Source organism: Oncorhynchus nerka, linkage group LG4 (assembly GCF_034236695.1).
Source record: "Oncorhynchus nerka isolate Pitt River linkage group LG4, Oner_Uvic_2.0, whole genome shotgun sequence".
Taxonomy (NCBI): domain Eukaryota; kingdom Metazoa; phylum Chordata; class Actinopteri; order Salmoniformes; family Salmonidae; genus Oncorhynchus; species Oncorhynchus nerka.
This window is the reverse complement of record NC_088399.1, coordinates 63,196,763-63,209,762: the sequence shown is the minus strand read 5'-3', so window position 1 is coordinate 63,209,762 and position 13,000 is coordinate 63,196,763. Positions and strand designations below refer to the sequence as shown.

Here is a 13,000-nt window from a genome sequence, read left to right as displayed (position 1 = left end):
ACCTGTATCTCTCTCTCTTCTTCTCTCTTCTTCCCTCTTTGTGTCTGTGTCTCTTTTTCAGGCTCTCTCTACACCTGCGTCATTCAGTGTCAGTGACTCCCCCCGGTCAGTTGTCTTCTATGACAACTGTTAAGAGAGACTGATAAATGCTAGGCTCATGTTCATGTAAATGCTGGGCTGTTGCCACTCTCGCTGCTTGGCTAGTAGCCTGTATGGCCCATGATACGTTTTGCCATATTGAAAGTCGCATGAAACACTCTGCGCCTGCCTTTCACTGCTTTTTACTCTGTGCTTGGCTTTCCTTCTCTTTCTTTCTATCCTTCTGCATTTCCCTTCTGGGCTGTGAAATATACTGTAGTATTTGTTTGGCTCTAGTGCATTTTACTGTAATGGGGAGCGGGGTGTGTGGAATGACGGGGGTTTGTACAACTCCAGGTGTGTAGTTATCTTGTATTGGTTGGTCATGGGGTTCTTCTCTGCAGATGCAAGTAAGTCGTTGATTGGTTTGAGGGTCTAGGGCGTCTGCACCTGGAGTTGTGCATCCCATGTTTTCACTTTCATGATTCGGTACTAATCTTTTCTCTCATGTTCTCCCATTCTCTATTTGTTACTTTCTTCCAACCCTGTCTTCTTTTCGCAATCTCTGTTGCTTTCTCTGTCTCTCTTTTCTCTCTCCTTTCTCTCTCTCTTTTCTCTCTCTCTTTTCTCTCTCTTTTCTCTCTCATTTCTCTCTCTCTCTTGTCTCTCTTTTCTCTCTCTCTCTTTTCTCTCTCCTTTCTCTGTCTCTCTCTTTTCTCTCTCATTTCTGTCTCTCTCTTTTCTCTCTCCTTTCTCTGTCTCTCTCTTTTCTCTCTCCTTTCTGTCTCTCTCTTTTCTCTCTCATTTCTCTCTCTTCTCTCTCCTTTCTCTGTCTCTCTCTTTTCTCTGTCTCTCTTCTTCTTCTTCTTCTTCTTCTCTCTCTCAGGTGTGTCTGACCCTGACCGCTAAGCGTATGGCTCGTAAGAACTGCCTGGTGAAGAACCTTGAGGCTGTGGAGACCCTGGGCTCCACCTCCACCATCTGCTCTGATAAGACTGGCACCCTGACCCAGAACAGGATGACCGTGGCCCACATGTGGTTCGACAACCAGATCCACGAGGCCGACACCACTGAGGACCAGTCTGGTAGGAGAGATGGGTTTAAGTTCACTGAACTCGTTGTTTATGTTCTTTACTATATAACATCAAAGTCAATACATCTTATTGTGATCACAGTTATTCATATGGTGGCACCAGTTTAGGTGATTTAGATAGTCTTCTTGTAGTCACTGGAATTAGATACAATTTTGCAAACCAGCCAAATGTGGTTTTCAGGCCTGATGTGGCACCCGAGTCAGAAGGTTCAGACCACTGTGTTAGGGAATAACTAGGCCATCAAAGATTGGCCTGATGTTGTTTGTAACATCTTGTATCAAAGGATTTGATATTTCTTTGATGGTAGTACGTGTATTCATGCAGGCCTTGATGAAGGCTTCAGGGCTGCCTGTGAGCACAGGAATGCAACAACCATGTGTCTGCCACTAACAACTCTTCCTCCCTCTCTTCTCCCCAGGCGCCTCTTTCGACAAGAGCTCGGAGACGTGGTTGGCGCTGGCGCGCGTGGCGGCCCTGTGTAACCGGGCGCAGTTCAAAGCGGCTCAGGACCAGCTGCCCATCCTGAAGAGGGACGTGGCGGGCGACGCCTCCGAGTCCGCGCTGCTGAAATGTATCGAGCTGTCCTGCGGCAGCGTCAGGCAGATGAGGGAGAAGAACAAGAAGGTGGCCGAGATCCCCTTCAACTCCACCAACAAGTACCAGGTGAGGGACCAATATGGAGAGCAAGTGCGCACCCTGGATCCCTGGGGCTGCATGTATCAAATTGTCTCAGAGTAGGAGTGCTGATCTAGGATCAGGTTACACCTATCCGTGTGATCTCATTCGCTGTGTTATAAAAGGCAAAAGGCGACCCTGAATCGGCTGGATACACACGGCTCTAGGTCTAGATGTGGGTCAGACCCTGGTCGTACCTGGGTCCGGGTTAGGGTTGAAGCTCGGGTCAGGGAAAACAAGGTTTTTTAAAATCCTTATATTAACAGTTTGTGTAAGGACTTTGTATAAGAGGCTGAACAACAAGTGTGTGATTGTGCTCCACCCCTTGCCCCTCCCCCCAGCTCTCTGTGCATGAGACGGAGGACGAGAACGACAACCGCTACCTGCTGGTGATGAAGGGAGCGCCAGAGAGGATCCTGGACCGCTGCTCCTCCATCTTGATCCAGGGCAAGGAGCAGCCCATGGACGAGGAGATGAAGGAGGCCTTCCAGAACGCCTACATGGAGCTGGGAGGACTGGGGGAGAGAGTACTCGGTGAGACAGGAGGGAGAGAGGACAGAGGAGGGATGAGGCAGGGAGTCCTGAGTCAACAAGAGGGTGGGAGAGAGGTATAGGAAGTCCCAGGGCGCTTGCACGGAGCCGGGAGGACTAGGAGGGAGAGTACTCGGGTAAGCGAGGGGGAGGGAGGGATGATAAGAGGGAAGAAGGTAAGAAATGGGAGCCTAAAGAGGCCTTTCAGAATGCATACACGAATACTGACAATAATACCAATTCTAATACTGTCCCTCCCCAGGCTTCTGCCACCTGCTAATGCCCGAGGACCAGTACCCCAAGGGCTTTGCCTTCGACTGTGACGACGTCAACTTCACCACAGAGAGCCTGTGCTTCGTGGGCCTCATGTCCATGATTGACCCTCCCCGTGCCGCCGTGCCCGACGCCGTGGGAAAATGTCGCTCCGCTGGCATCAAAGTCATCATGGTGACCGGCGATCATCCAATCACAGCCAAGGCTATCGCCAAGGGCGTGGGCATCATCTCCGAGGGCAACGAGACCGTGGAGGACATCGCCTCTCGCCTCAATATCCCTGTCAGCCAGGTCAATCCCAGGTAAGGAGAGAATTCGAATTGCATCGGTGTCTTCTAACTCTCAACGGTAAGCTGAGATCCCGATTTGAGTTCCTAAAATATATTTTTGGAAGTGTGTATGAGCATACTTTATCTATCTTGCTTTCACACATATATACAGTGAGTGGACACAACATTAGGAACACCTGCTCTTTCCATGACATGCACTAACAGGTGAATCCAGGTGAAAGCTGTGCTCCCATATTGATGCTACTTGTTAAATCCACTTCAATCAGTGTAGATGAAGGGGAGGAGACAGGTTAAAGAAGGATTTTTAAGCCCTGTGACCATTGAGACATGGATTGTGCACTTGTGCTGTTTCACGGGCAAGACAGAAGACTTCCGTGACTGTTAACGGGGTATGGTAGTCGGTGCCAGGCACTCCGGTTTGTGTCAAGAACTGCAACGCTGCTGGGTTCTTCACACTCAACACTTTCCCGTGTGTATCAAGAATGGCCCACCACCCAAAGGACATCCAGACAACTTGACACAACTGTGGGAAGCGTTGCAGTCAACATTGGCCATCATCCCTGTGGAACGCTTTCGACACCTTGTCCAGATAAATTGAGGCTGTTCTGAGGGCAAAAGGGGGTGCAACTCAATATTAAGAAGGTGTTCCTAATGTTTTGTACGCTCGGTGTACTTTACCAAGCACTCAGTCAGTCAGATAGTCAGCCAGTCGCACCCAATTACTGGCATAAGCTTATGAACTACAAACCTTCTGCAGTTCTGTGTGTGTCTGTCTCAGTGATACCAACCGTACTCTCACTCAAATCAAATGTATTTGTCACATACACATGGTTAGCAGATGTTAATGCGAGTGTAGCGAAATGCTTGTGCTTCTAGTTCTGACAATGTAGTAATAACCAACGAGTAATCTAACCTAACAATTCCACAACTACCTTATACACACACAAGTGTAAAGGGATAAAGAATATGTACATAAAGATATATGAATGAGTGATGGTACAGAACGGCATAGGCAAGATGCAGTAGATGGCATCGAGTACAGTATATACGTATGAGATGAGTAATGTAGGGTATGTAAACAAAGTGGCATAGTTTAAAGTGGGTAGTGATACATGTATTACATAAAGATGCAGTAGATGATATAGAGTACAGTATATACATATACATATGAGATGAGTAATGTAGGGTATGTAAACATGATATTAAGTAGCATTGTTTGAAGTGGCTAGTGATATATTTTACATCAATTTCAATCAATTCCCATTATTAAAGTGGCTGGAGTTGAGTCAGTGTGTTGGCAGCAGCCACTCAATGTTAGTGGTGGCTGTTTAACAGTCTGATGGCCTTGAGATAGAAGCTGTTTTTCAGTCTCTCGGTCCCTGCTTTGATGCACCTGTACTGACCTCGCCTTCTGGATGATAGCGGGGTGAACAGGCAGTGGCTCGGGTGGTTGTTGTCCTTTGATCTTTTTGGCCTTCCTGTGACATCGGGTGGTGTAGGTGTCCTGGAGGGCAGGTAATTTGCCCCCGGTGATGCGTTGTGCAGACCTCACTACCCTCTGGAGAGCCTTACGGTTGTGGGGGGAGCAGTTGCCGTACCAGGCGGTGATACAGCCCGACAGGATGCTCTCGATTGTGCATCTGTAGAAGTTTGTGAATGCTTTTTGGTGACAAGCCGAATTTCTTCAGCCTCCTGAGGTTGAAGAGGCGCTGCTGCACCTTCTTCACGGTGCTGTCTGTGTGGGTGGACCAATTCAGTTTGTCTGTGATGTGTACGCCGAGGAACTTCAAACTTACTACCCTCTCCACTACTGTCCCATCGATGTGGATAGGGGGTGCTCCCTCTGCTGTTTCCTGAAGTCCACAATCATCTCCTTAGTTTTGTTGACGTTGAGTGTGAGGTTATTTTCCTGACACCACACTCCGAGGGCCCCCACCTCCTCCCTGTAGGCCGTCTCGTCGTTGTTGGTAATCAAGCCTACCACTGTAGTGTCGTCCACAAACTTGATGATTGAGTTGGAGGCGTGCATGGCCACGCAGTTGTGGGTGAACAGGGAGTACAGGAGAGGGCTCAGAACGCACCCTTGTCGGGCCCCAGTGTTGAGGATCAGCGGGGTGGAGATGTTGTTACCTACCCTCACCACCTGGGGGCGGCCCGTCAGGAAGTCCAGTACCCAGTTGCACAGGGCGGGGTTGAGACCCAGGGTCTCGAGCTTGATGACGAGTTTGGAGGGTACTATGGTGTTAAATTATGAGCTGTAGTCGATGAACAGCATTCTCACATAGGTATTCCTCTTGTCCAGATGGGTTAGGGCAGTGTGCAGTGTGGTTGAGATTGCATCGTCTGTGGACCTATTTGGGCGGTAAGCAAATTGGAGTGGGTCTAGGGTGTCAGGTAGGGTGGAGGTGATATGGTCCTTGACTAGTCTCTCAAAGCACTTCATGATGACGGAAGTGAGTGCTACGGGCGGTAGTCGTTTAGCTCAGTTACCTTAGCTTTCTTGGGAACAGGAAACAGGAACAATGGTGGCCCTCTTGAAGCATGTGGGAACAGCAGACTGGGATAAGGCTTGATTGAATATGTCCGTAAACGCACCAGCCAGCTGGTCTGCGCATACTGAGCCGTTGAATTGCGACTCTACTTTATCTCTATACTGACGCTTAGCTTGTTTGATTGCCTTGCGGAGGGAATAGCTACACTGTTTGTATTCGGCCATGTTTCCGGTCACCTTGCCCTGGTTAAAAGCAGTGGTTCACGCTTTCAGTTTCACGTGAATGCTGCCATCAATCCACGGTTTCTGGTTTGGGAATGTTTTAATTGTTGCTATGGGAACGACATCTTCAATCCACTTTCTAATGAACTCGCTCACCGAATCAGCGTATTCGTCAATGTTGTTGTTGGACGCAGTGTCTTCCTGTGTGTGTGTGTGTGTGCGTTCCAGGGATGCCAAGGCGTGTGTGATCCACGGGACAGACTTGAAGGATCTGTCTCAGGACCAGATGGATGAGATCCTGAGGAACCACACTGAGATTGTGTTCGCCAGGACCTCCCCCCAGCAGAAACTCATCATCGTGGAGGGCTGCCAGAGACAGGTGAGGGGCGCACGCACGTACACACATACGCACGTACACACATACGCACGCGCACACACACACACACACACACGCGCACACGCACACACACACGCACACAGAGACAGTCACACAATGTGACAGTCATGCAATGTGCACACACACACACACACACACACACACACACAGAGAGACAGTCATGCAATGTGCACACACACATGCACACAACCAGACACGTCTGGCTTCCTTGACATTAAAGTTCTTTGAAGTGTAGAAATCTGAAGAAACAGATTCTCACGACAGATTCTCATACAGTAGTAGATAGAATTTGAAGGCTTTTTCTAGGAGGCTTTTAACAATTTTCACTAACCTGTCTTTCAGGGTGCCATCGTGGCTGTGACTGGTGATGGTGTGAACGACTCTCCCGCCCTGAAGAAGGCTGACATCGGCGTCGCCATGGGGATCTCCGGCTCAGACGTGTCCAAACAAGCCGCTGACATGATCCTGCTGGACGACAACTTTGCCTCCATCGTCACCGGAGTGGAAGAGGGTGAGGGACAGAGGGAGGGAGGGAAGGAGTGAGGGAAGGAGTAAGGAAAGAAGGGAAGGAGTGAGGAAAGAAGGGAAGGAGGGAGGGAAAATGAGGGAAAGAAGCAGGGAGGAGAAAGGTAGGAGGGAAAGAGGTATACAGATGCAGGATCTTAATTTGATCACACTGTTGCAGGAGAACTTTTCTGCAGCGCAAGAAATGAAAAATTGAAATTTATTATAGATTTGTTTTTTAAAGGCTTCTGAAGTTTGTAATTTCCACGTTGAAATGTCAGACTTTATTTTCCCGTACGAGAATGTACCAACCCCTACAAAAATGCCCATTAATTATAATCCACACAATAATTCACATTTCCTGTTGCTGCTGGATTATTTTCCTGCTGTAGCAAACTGGCTCAAATTAAAATCCTACATCTGTATGCAGGATGAAACTGAAGGAGAGAAAGGGGGTGGTGTGAATGACAGGTAAAGCTTTTTCTCTTGTGACCCTCCAGGACGTCTGATCTTTGACAACCTGAAGAAGTCCATTGCCTACACCCTGACCAGTAACATCCCTGAGATCACCCCCTTCCTCTTCTTCATCCTGGTCAACATCCCACTGCCCCTAGGGACCATCACCATCCTCTGCATCGACCTGGGAACCGACATGGTGACACACACACACACACACACATGCATGGCACATACATACACACACAGGCAAATTGTAGTTTGTTCAATTTATACAATTTCAAATCAAATCAAGTTGCATTCGTCACATGCCCCGAATACAACAGGTGTCAATGTGTCAATGTGGAGGCTATATACAGGAGGTACCAGTACATAGTCAATGTGGAGGCTATATACAGGAGGTACCGGTACAGAGTCAATGTGGAGGCTATATACAGGAGGTACCGGTACAGAGTCAATGTGGAGGCTATATACAGGAGGTACCAGTACAGAGTCAATGTGGAGGCTATATACAGGAGGTACCGGTACAGAGTCAATGTGGAGGCTATATACAGGAGGTACCACAGAGTCAATGTGGAGGCTATATACAGAGTCCCGTAAGAGTCAATGTGGAGGCTATATACAGGAGGGAGTCAATGTGGAGGCTATATACAGGAGGTACCGGTACAGAGTCAATGTGGAGGCTATATACAGGAGGTGTGGAGGCTTTATACAGGAGGTACCGTACAGAGTCAATGTGGAGGCTATATACAGGAGGTACCGGTACAGAGTCAATGTGGAGGCTATATGGAGGTGGAGAGTCAATGTGGAGGCTATATACAGGAGGTACCGTACAGAGTCAATGTATATACAGTGGAGGTCAATGTGGAGGCTATACAGGAGGTACCGGTACAGAGTCAATGTGGAGGCTATATACAGGTCAGGGAGGCTATATACAGGAGGTACCGGTACAGAGTCAATGTGGAGGCTATATACAGGAGGTACCGGTACAGAGTCAATGTGGAGGCTATATACAGGAGGTACCGGTACAGAGTCAATGTGGAGGCTATATACAGGAGGTACCGGTACAGAGTCAATGTGTGGAGACACCGGTGTCCAGGTAATTGAGGTAATATGTAGAGTTATTAAAGTGACTATGCATAGATAGTAACAGACAGTAGCAGCAGCGTAGAAGAGATGGGGGGGGGGGCAATGCAAATACAGGAGGCTACCCAGATGGTAGCCATTTGATTAGATGTTCAGGAGTCTTATGGCTGTGGGGTAAAAGCTGTTTAGAAGCCTCTTGGACCTAGACTTGGTGCTCCAGTACCGCTTGCCATTCGGTAGCAGAGAGGACAAACTATGACTGGGGTGGCTGGAGTCTTTGACCATTTTTAGGGTCCTTCCTCTGACACTGCCTGGTATTGAGGTCGTGGATGGCAGGAAGCTTGGCCCCGGTGATGTACTGGGCCGTACGCACTACCCTCTGTTGTGCCTTGCGGTTATTTAGGTCGTCTGGTAGTCTCGTGTCACTGGGCAGCTCTTGGCTGTGCTTCCCTTTGTGATCTGTAATAGTTTGCGAGCCCTGCCACATCCGACGTGCGTTGGAGCCGGTGTAGTATGATTCGATGTTCGTCCTGTATTGCCGCTTTGCCTGTTTGATGGTTCGTCTGAGGGCATAGCGGGATTTCCGGGTTAGAGTCCTGCTCCTTGAAAGCGGCAGCTCTACCCTTTAGCTCAGTGCGAATGTTGCCTGTAATCCATGGCTTCTGGTTGGGGTATGTACGTAATTTGAGGTCAGTTGTCTCATCCAAGTGTGTGCTTTGGTCTGTTGTCCTTTGCACCACAAAGAGAGTCAGTCTATTGTAATGTGTATTGACATCCACCGTCTTCTCCTAACCCTACTGTATGCCTACAGGTTCCAGCGATCTCCCTGGCCTACGAGGCAGCAGAGAGTGACATTATGAAGAGGCAGCCCAGGAACCCAGCCAGGGACAAACTGGTGAACGAGAGGCTGATCAGTATCGCCTACGGACAGATTGGTGGGTTTTTAAAAGTCTATCCCTGTGTTCCGTTCGTTAGTCTGCGGTGGATTGACTCCCGGCCTAATTCTAATTCTAGTTCTATAGGCAGGGTAAATAAAGCGAAGACATCTTCCTCTCTCTGCCTCTGTAGGGATGATCCAGGCTCTGGGAGGGTTCTTCTCCTACTTTGTGATCCTGGCAGAGAATGGTTTCCTTCCCTCTTTATTGGTGGGCATCAGGCTAAACTGGGACGACCGCTCCAACAACGACCTAGAGGACAGCTACGGACAGCAATGGGTACGCGACCCTCCTTTCTCTCTCTTTTTTAAATTTTTTATATATATTTTTTTAACTCTTTCTTTCTCTCGTCTTTACTCACTCTAACCTTTTTTTTACCCCTCTGTCATCTTATTTTCTTTCATCCACTTCTCATTAGTCTCATTAAATGAATTGCTCTCTGAGTCATCACCACAGCTTTCCGCTTAGTCATCACAACTTTCCACTTAGTCATCACCACAACGTTCCACTTAGTTACCTCTACTCCGCTTAGTTCGCTCTTTAACCCTCCCTCCTTGTGATTTCCTCTCCCTCGCACGCCAGACCTATGAACAGAGGAAGATAGTGGAGTACACCTGTCACACAGCCTTCTTCGTCAGTATTGTGGTGGTACAGTGGGCTGATGTCATCATCTGCAAGACCAGGCGCAACTCTGTCTTCCAGCAGGGCATGAGGTCAGAACCCTTTATCTTTGCACCTGTCCTCTAATGACACAGACGTTTGGCACGATTCAAAAGCAAACCTCTTCTTGTCTCTATTCAGATTTTGTAAGGTTATGGAAGCCCCTCTACTTTATGTCTCTCTCATAGCTAGGATAAATGTTGAGATTCATTATTTGTTTGTTTACAGGAATAAGATCCTGATCTTTGGGCTGTTTGAGGAGACAGCTCTGGCTGCTTTCCTGTCCTACACCCCAGGCATGGACGTGGCTCTCAGGATGTACCCCCTCAAGTGAGTACCCCAGCCTCTGTTCTCATTCACACAGAGCAACAGCACCCTCTACTGAGAGACTTTTATATGACAGTTACTTAACAGTAAAGGACCACTGTGTGGACTGGAGACTATTTCAATCCATTCTATGGGGAAATGATTTCCTCTTTTTAAGGAGAGCTATTCACTCAACTGAATGGCCCTCTGGCTTTTTCTTCCTTTTTCTCTCCATCTGTCTTTTTCTCTCTGTCTCAGGCCCAGCTGGTGGTTTTGTGCGTTCCCGTACAGTTTCCTCATCTTTGTTTACGATGAGATCCGAAAACTCATCCTGCGCCGAAACCCCGGAGGTACGAGTCTCTCACAAACACACTTACTGTACTCACTATAGACTTGTGGATGACGTACTACAGTACCCATAATAACATTTACTATGATAGAACTGGGTATCCTTCACAGAGCATTGTGGGTACTGTTGTACATCATGCTACAAAAAAATTATAAACAAGAAAATGCTGCTGTCAGGTTTGCTTAATATAAGGAATTTTAAATGATTAACCCTTTTATACTTCACTTTTGATACTTAAGTATATTTGAGCAATTATATTTACTTTTGGTATTTATGTAGATTTAAACACAAATACTTTTAGGGTAGTATTTTGAGAGACTTTCACTTTTAGTCATTTTCTATAATGGTATATTTACTTTTATTCAAGTATGAAAATGCTGTTTTGTTAATAATTTGTCTCTCTCTTTCTCTCTATTCCCTTCATTTTCTCCTTCCTTTCTCTTTAGGCTGGGTGGAAAAAGAGACATACTATTAAATTATCAAACCATTCTTTACTTCTCACCCCCTTACCTCCCCCTCTTTTTCCTCCTCCCTACCTCCACCCGTCCCTCTAATCACATACAAACCATACAAGAAACCGCATCTGAAAACTCATCCATTCCTCATCCCGTATTTTCATCCAACATCGCCTTGAGGACAAGAGGACCAACCACCGAGAAGGAGAGGAACAGGACGATCCCGCCAGATCCCTGCGCCCCTCTTCGTCTCTGCCTTTTTTTTCTGCCAAAAGACTACAGCATAGTCAACACTGCCAATACTCTTCGAATGTTTACTACACTGTTATGACACTGTTTCTAAATGTGCTAATACACTGTCATGTACAAAATACCGGTATCGCTCTCCTCTATCGACAACAAAATGGCAGCTGCATCTAGATTCCCCCGTCGAGCGGTGTGGCGTCGTTGTCACCTGTTCCACCCCGCCATCCTCTCGACACGCTCCCTCCCTCCACCAATCTTCTACTTAACATGCCTCTCAAGCCACTCCCACCACTCCCTGGCCCAATGGGTATAACAGAAAGATCCCACCGCTGACACCAGTAAACGTGGAATAATCTCCCACGGCCTCTACAGGGGTAAAAAAATCAAATCCCCCTCCTTCCTGCTCGTGTTCCCCTCCCTCCTCCTCCTGTTCCCCTCCCTCCTCCTCCTGTTCCCCTCTCTCCTCCTCCTGTTTTTCTGCCAATGTTGTTGTTGTTTTCTAAACAATTGTTGGTAACACTACGGTGTGTTTTTTAATGTTAGGAGTGGGTCTGGGAACTGGTCGTCTGTCCGTCCCTGTTTATCCGTCTGTTGGTGAGCACCGTGCGACTTCCCCCTGTCCTTGTAAACCCCCCCCCCCCAACTCACCCCTGCTAATAAAATACAACAATCTTTCTGTATCCTAAGAAAAAGAGATTTCTCTCCCATGTCATTATTTAAATAAGTGAGCAATGGAATAAGACACTGTACCTTACATGCGAAACAGCAGCAAGAAATGAAATAAAATATAAGGATCTCTCTTGTTTTTCCCAGTTTGGCCTCAGTTTTGTGTGGGGGTTTGGCAGAGAAAGACACTAGTGTAAATACATTTTTCACACTATCAACACTCCTGATCCCACTTTAAGGCAGACAGAATGTCTCGAGTTACATACTGGCGGGATTGAAGGGTTGTCTGCCATGAGGTGTGTTGGGAGCACCGATAGTGAGATGATCATCACTTCTTACTACACTTATTTTCACACCGCACACAATTATTCTGCTCTACCTACTTACTCATCATGGTTGGGAAAATAATAATACTTATTTTTTTATAGTTTTTTAGTCAAGGTAAAGTAACATTACATAGGTATTCAATTTCCCTATTTGGTTAGGTCAGGGTGTGATTTGGGGTGGGCATTCTATGTTATCTGTTTCTTTGTTTTGGGCCGAGTGTGGTTCCCTATCGTTGTCTCTGATTGGGAATCATACTTAGGCAGCCTTTTCCCCAGCTGTGTTTTGTGGGTAGTTATTTTCTGTTTAGTATCTGTTACCTGACAGAACTGTTCGCTTTCGTTTTGTTACTTTGTTTGAGTGTTTCTTTGATCAATAAAATCATGAACACTTTCCACGCTGCGCTTTGGTCCACTCACTCCGACGAGAGCCGTAACAGAACTACCCACCACAAAAGGACCAAACAGCGTGGCCAGGAGGAGAAGGGATCCTGGGCACGGGAGAGAAGGGAGTTTAGGACATCGTGGACATGGGAGGAGATCATGGCAGGCGACAAAAGCCTGGCATGGAAACAGGCGGAGGCTGATGAGAGGAGCGGAGAGATCAGGAGTTACGGCAAAGGCGAGAGCACGAGAGGCTGGGAGGGGGCACACGGGTTGGAGAGCGGAGTTGGTCACGGTTCCAGTGCCATGTTTTCCAGTTTTCCGCACCGTGTCTTCAGTGCACAGTCACAGCCTGGTGCGTGCAGTACATACTCTCCGTACCTGCCGCGTAAAGAGGGGTATCCAGTTAGGAAGGGTGGTGCCGGCTCAGCGCTCCTGGTCTCCAATGCGCCTCCTCGGACCAGGATATCCTGCGCCGGCTCTGTGCAAGGTGTCTCCAGTGCGTCCTGTGTCTGCGCCTCGAACGTGCCGGGCTAAAGTGGTGATTCAGCCAGCAGGGGTTGTGCTAGCTCTAAGCTC

General features: G+C 47.7%; 1 protein-coding gene across 1 annotated transcript in view; it reads left to right on the top strand.

The window, feature by feature from the left end:
* The window catches only part of LOC115124944 (sodium/potassium-transporting ATPase subunit alpha-3-like), a 31,546-nt gene extending 19,693 nt beyond the window's left edge, over positions 1-11,853 (top strand). The window contains exons 10-22 of the mRNA XM_065017735.1: positions 965-1,163; positions 1,591-1,835; positions 2,189-2,381; positions 2,641-2,953; positions 5,883-6,033; positions 6,394-6,562; positions 7,056-7,210; positions 8,909-9,032; positions 9,166-9,311; positions 9,615-9,745; positions 9,921-10,022; positions 10,257-10,348; positions 10,794-11,853. Coding sequence (XP_064873807.1) covers positions 965-1,163; positions 1,591-1,835; positions 2,189-2,381; positions 2,641-2,953; positions 5,883-6,033; positions 6,394-6,562; positions 7,056-7,210; positions 8,909-9,032; positions 9,166-9,311; positions 9,615-9,745; positions 9,921-10,022; positions 10,257-10,348; positions 10,794-10,822 — 2,049 coding nt within the window. The 3' untranslated portion in view covers positions 10,823-11,853. The remainder of the gene's footprint in view (positions 1-964; positions 1,164-1,590; positions 1,836-2,188; positions 2,382-2,640; positions 2,954-5,882; positions 6,034-6,393; positions 6,563-7,055; positions 7,211-8,908; positions 9,033-9,165; positions 9,312-9,614; positions 9,746-9,920; positions 10,023-10,256; positions 10,349-10,793) is intronic.
* Positions 11,854-13,000: the final 1,147 nt, after the last annotated feature.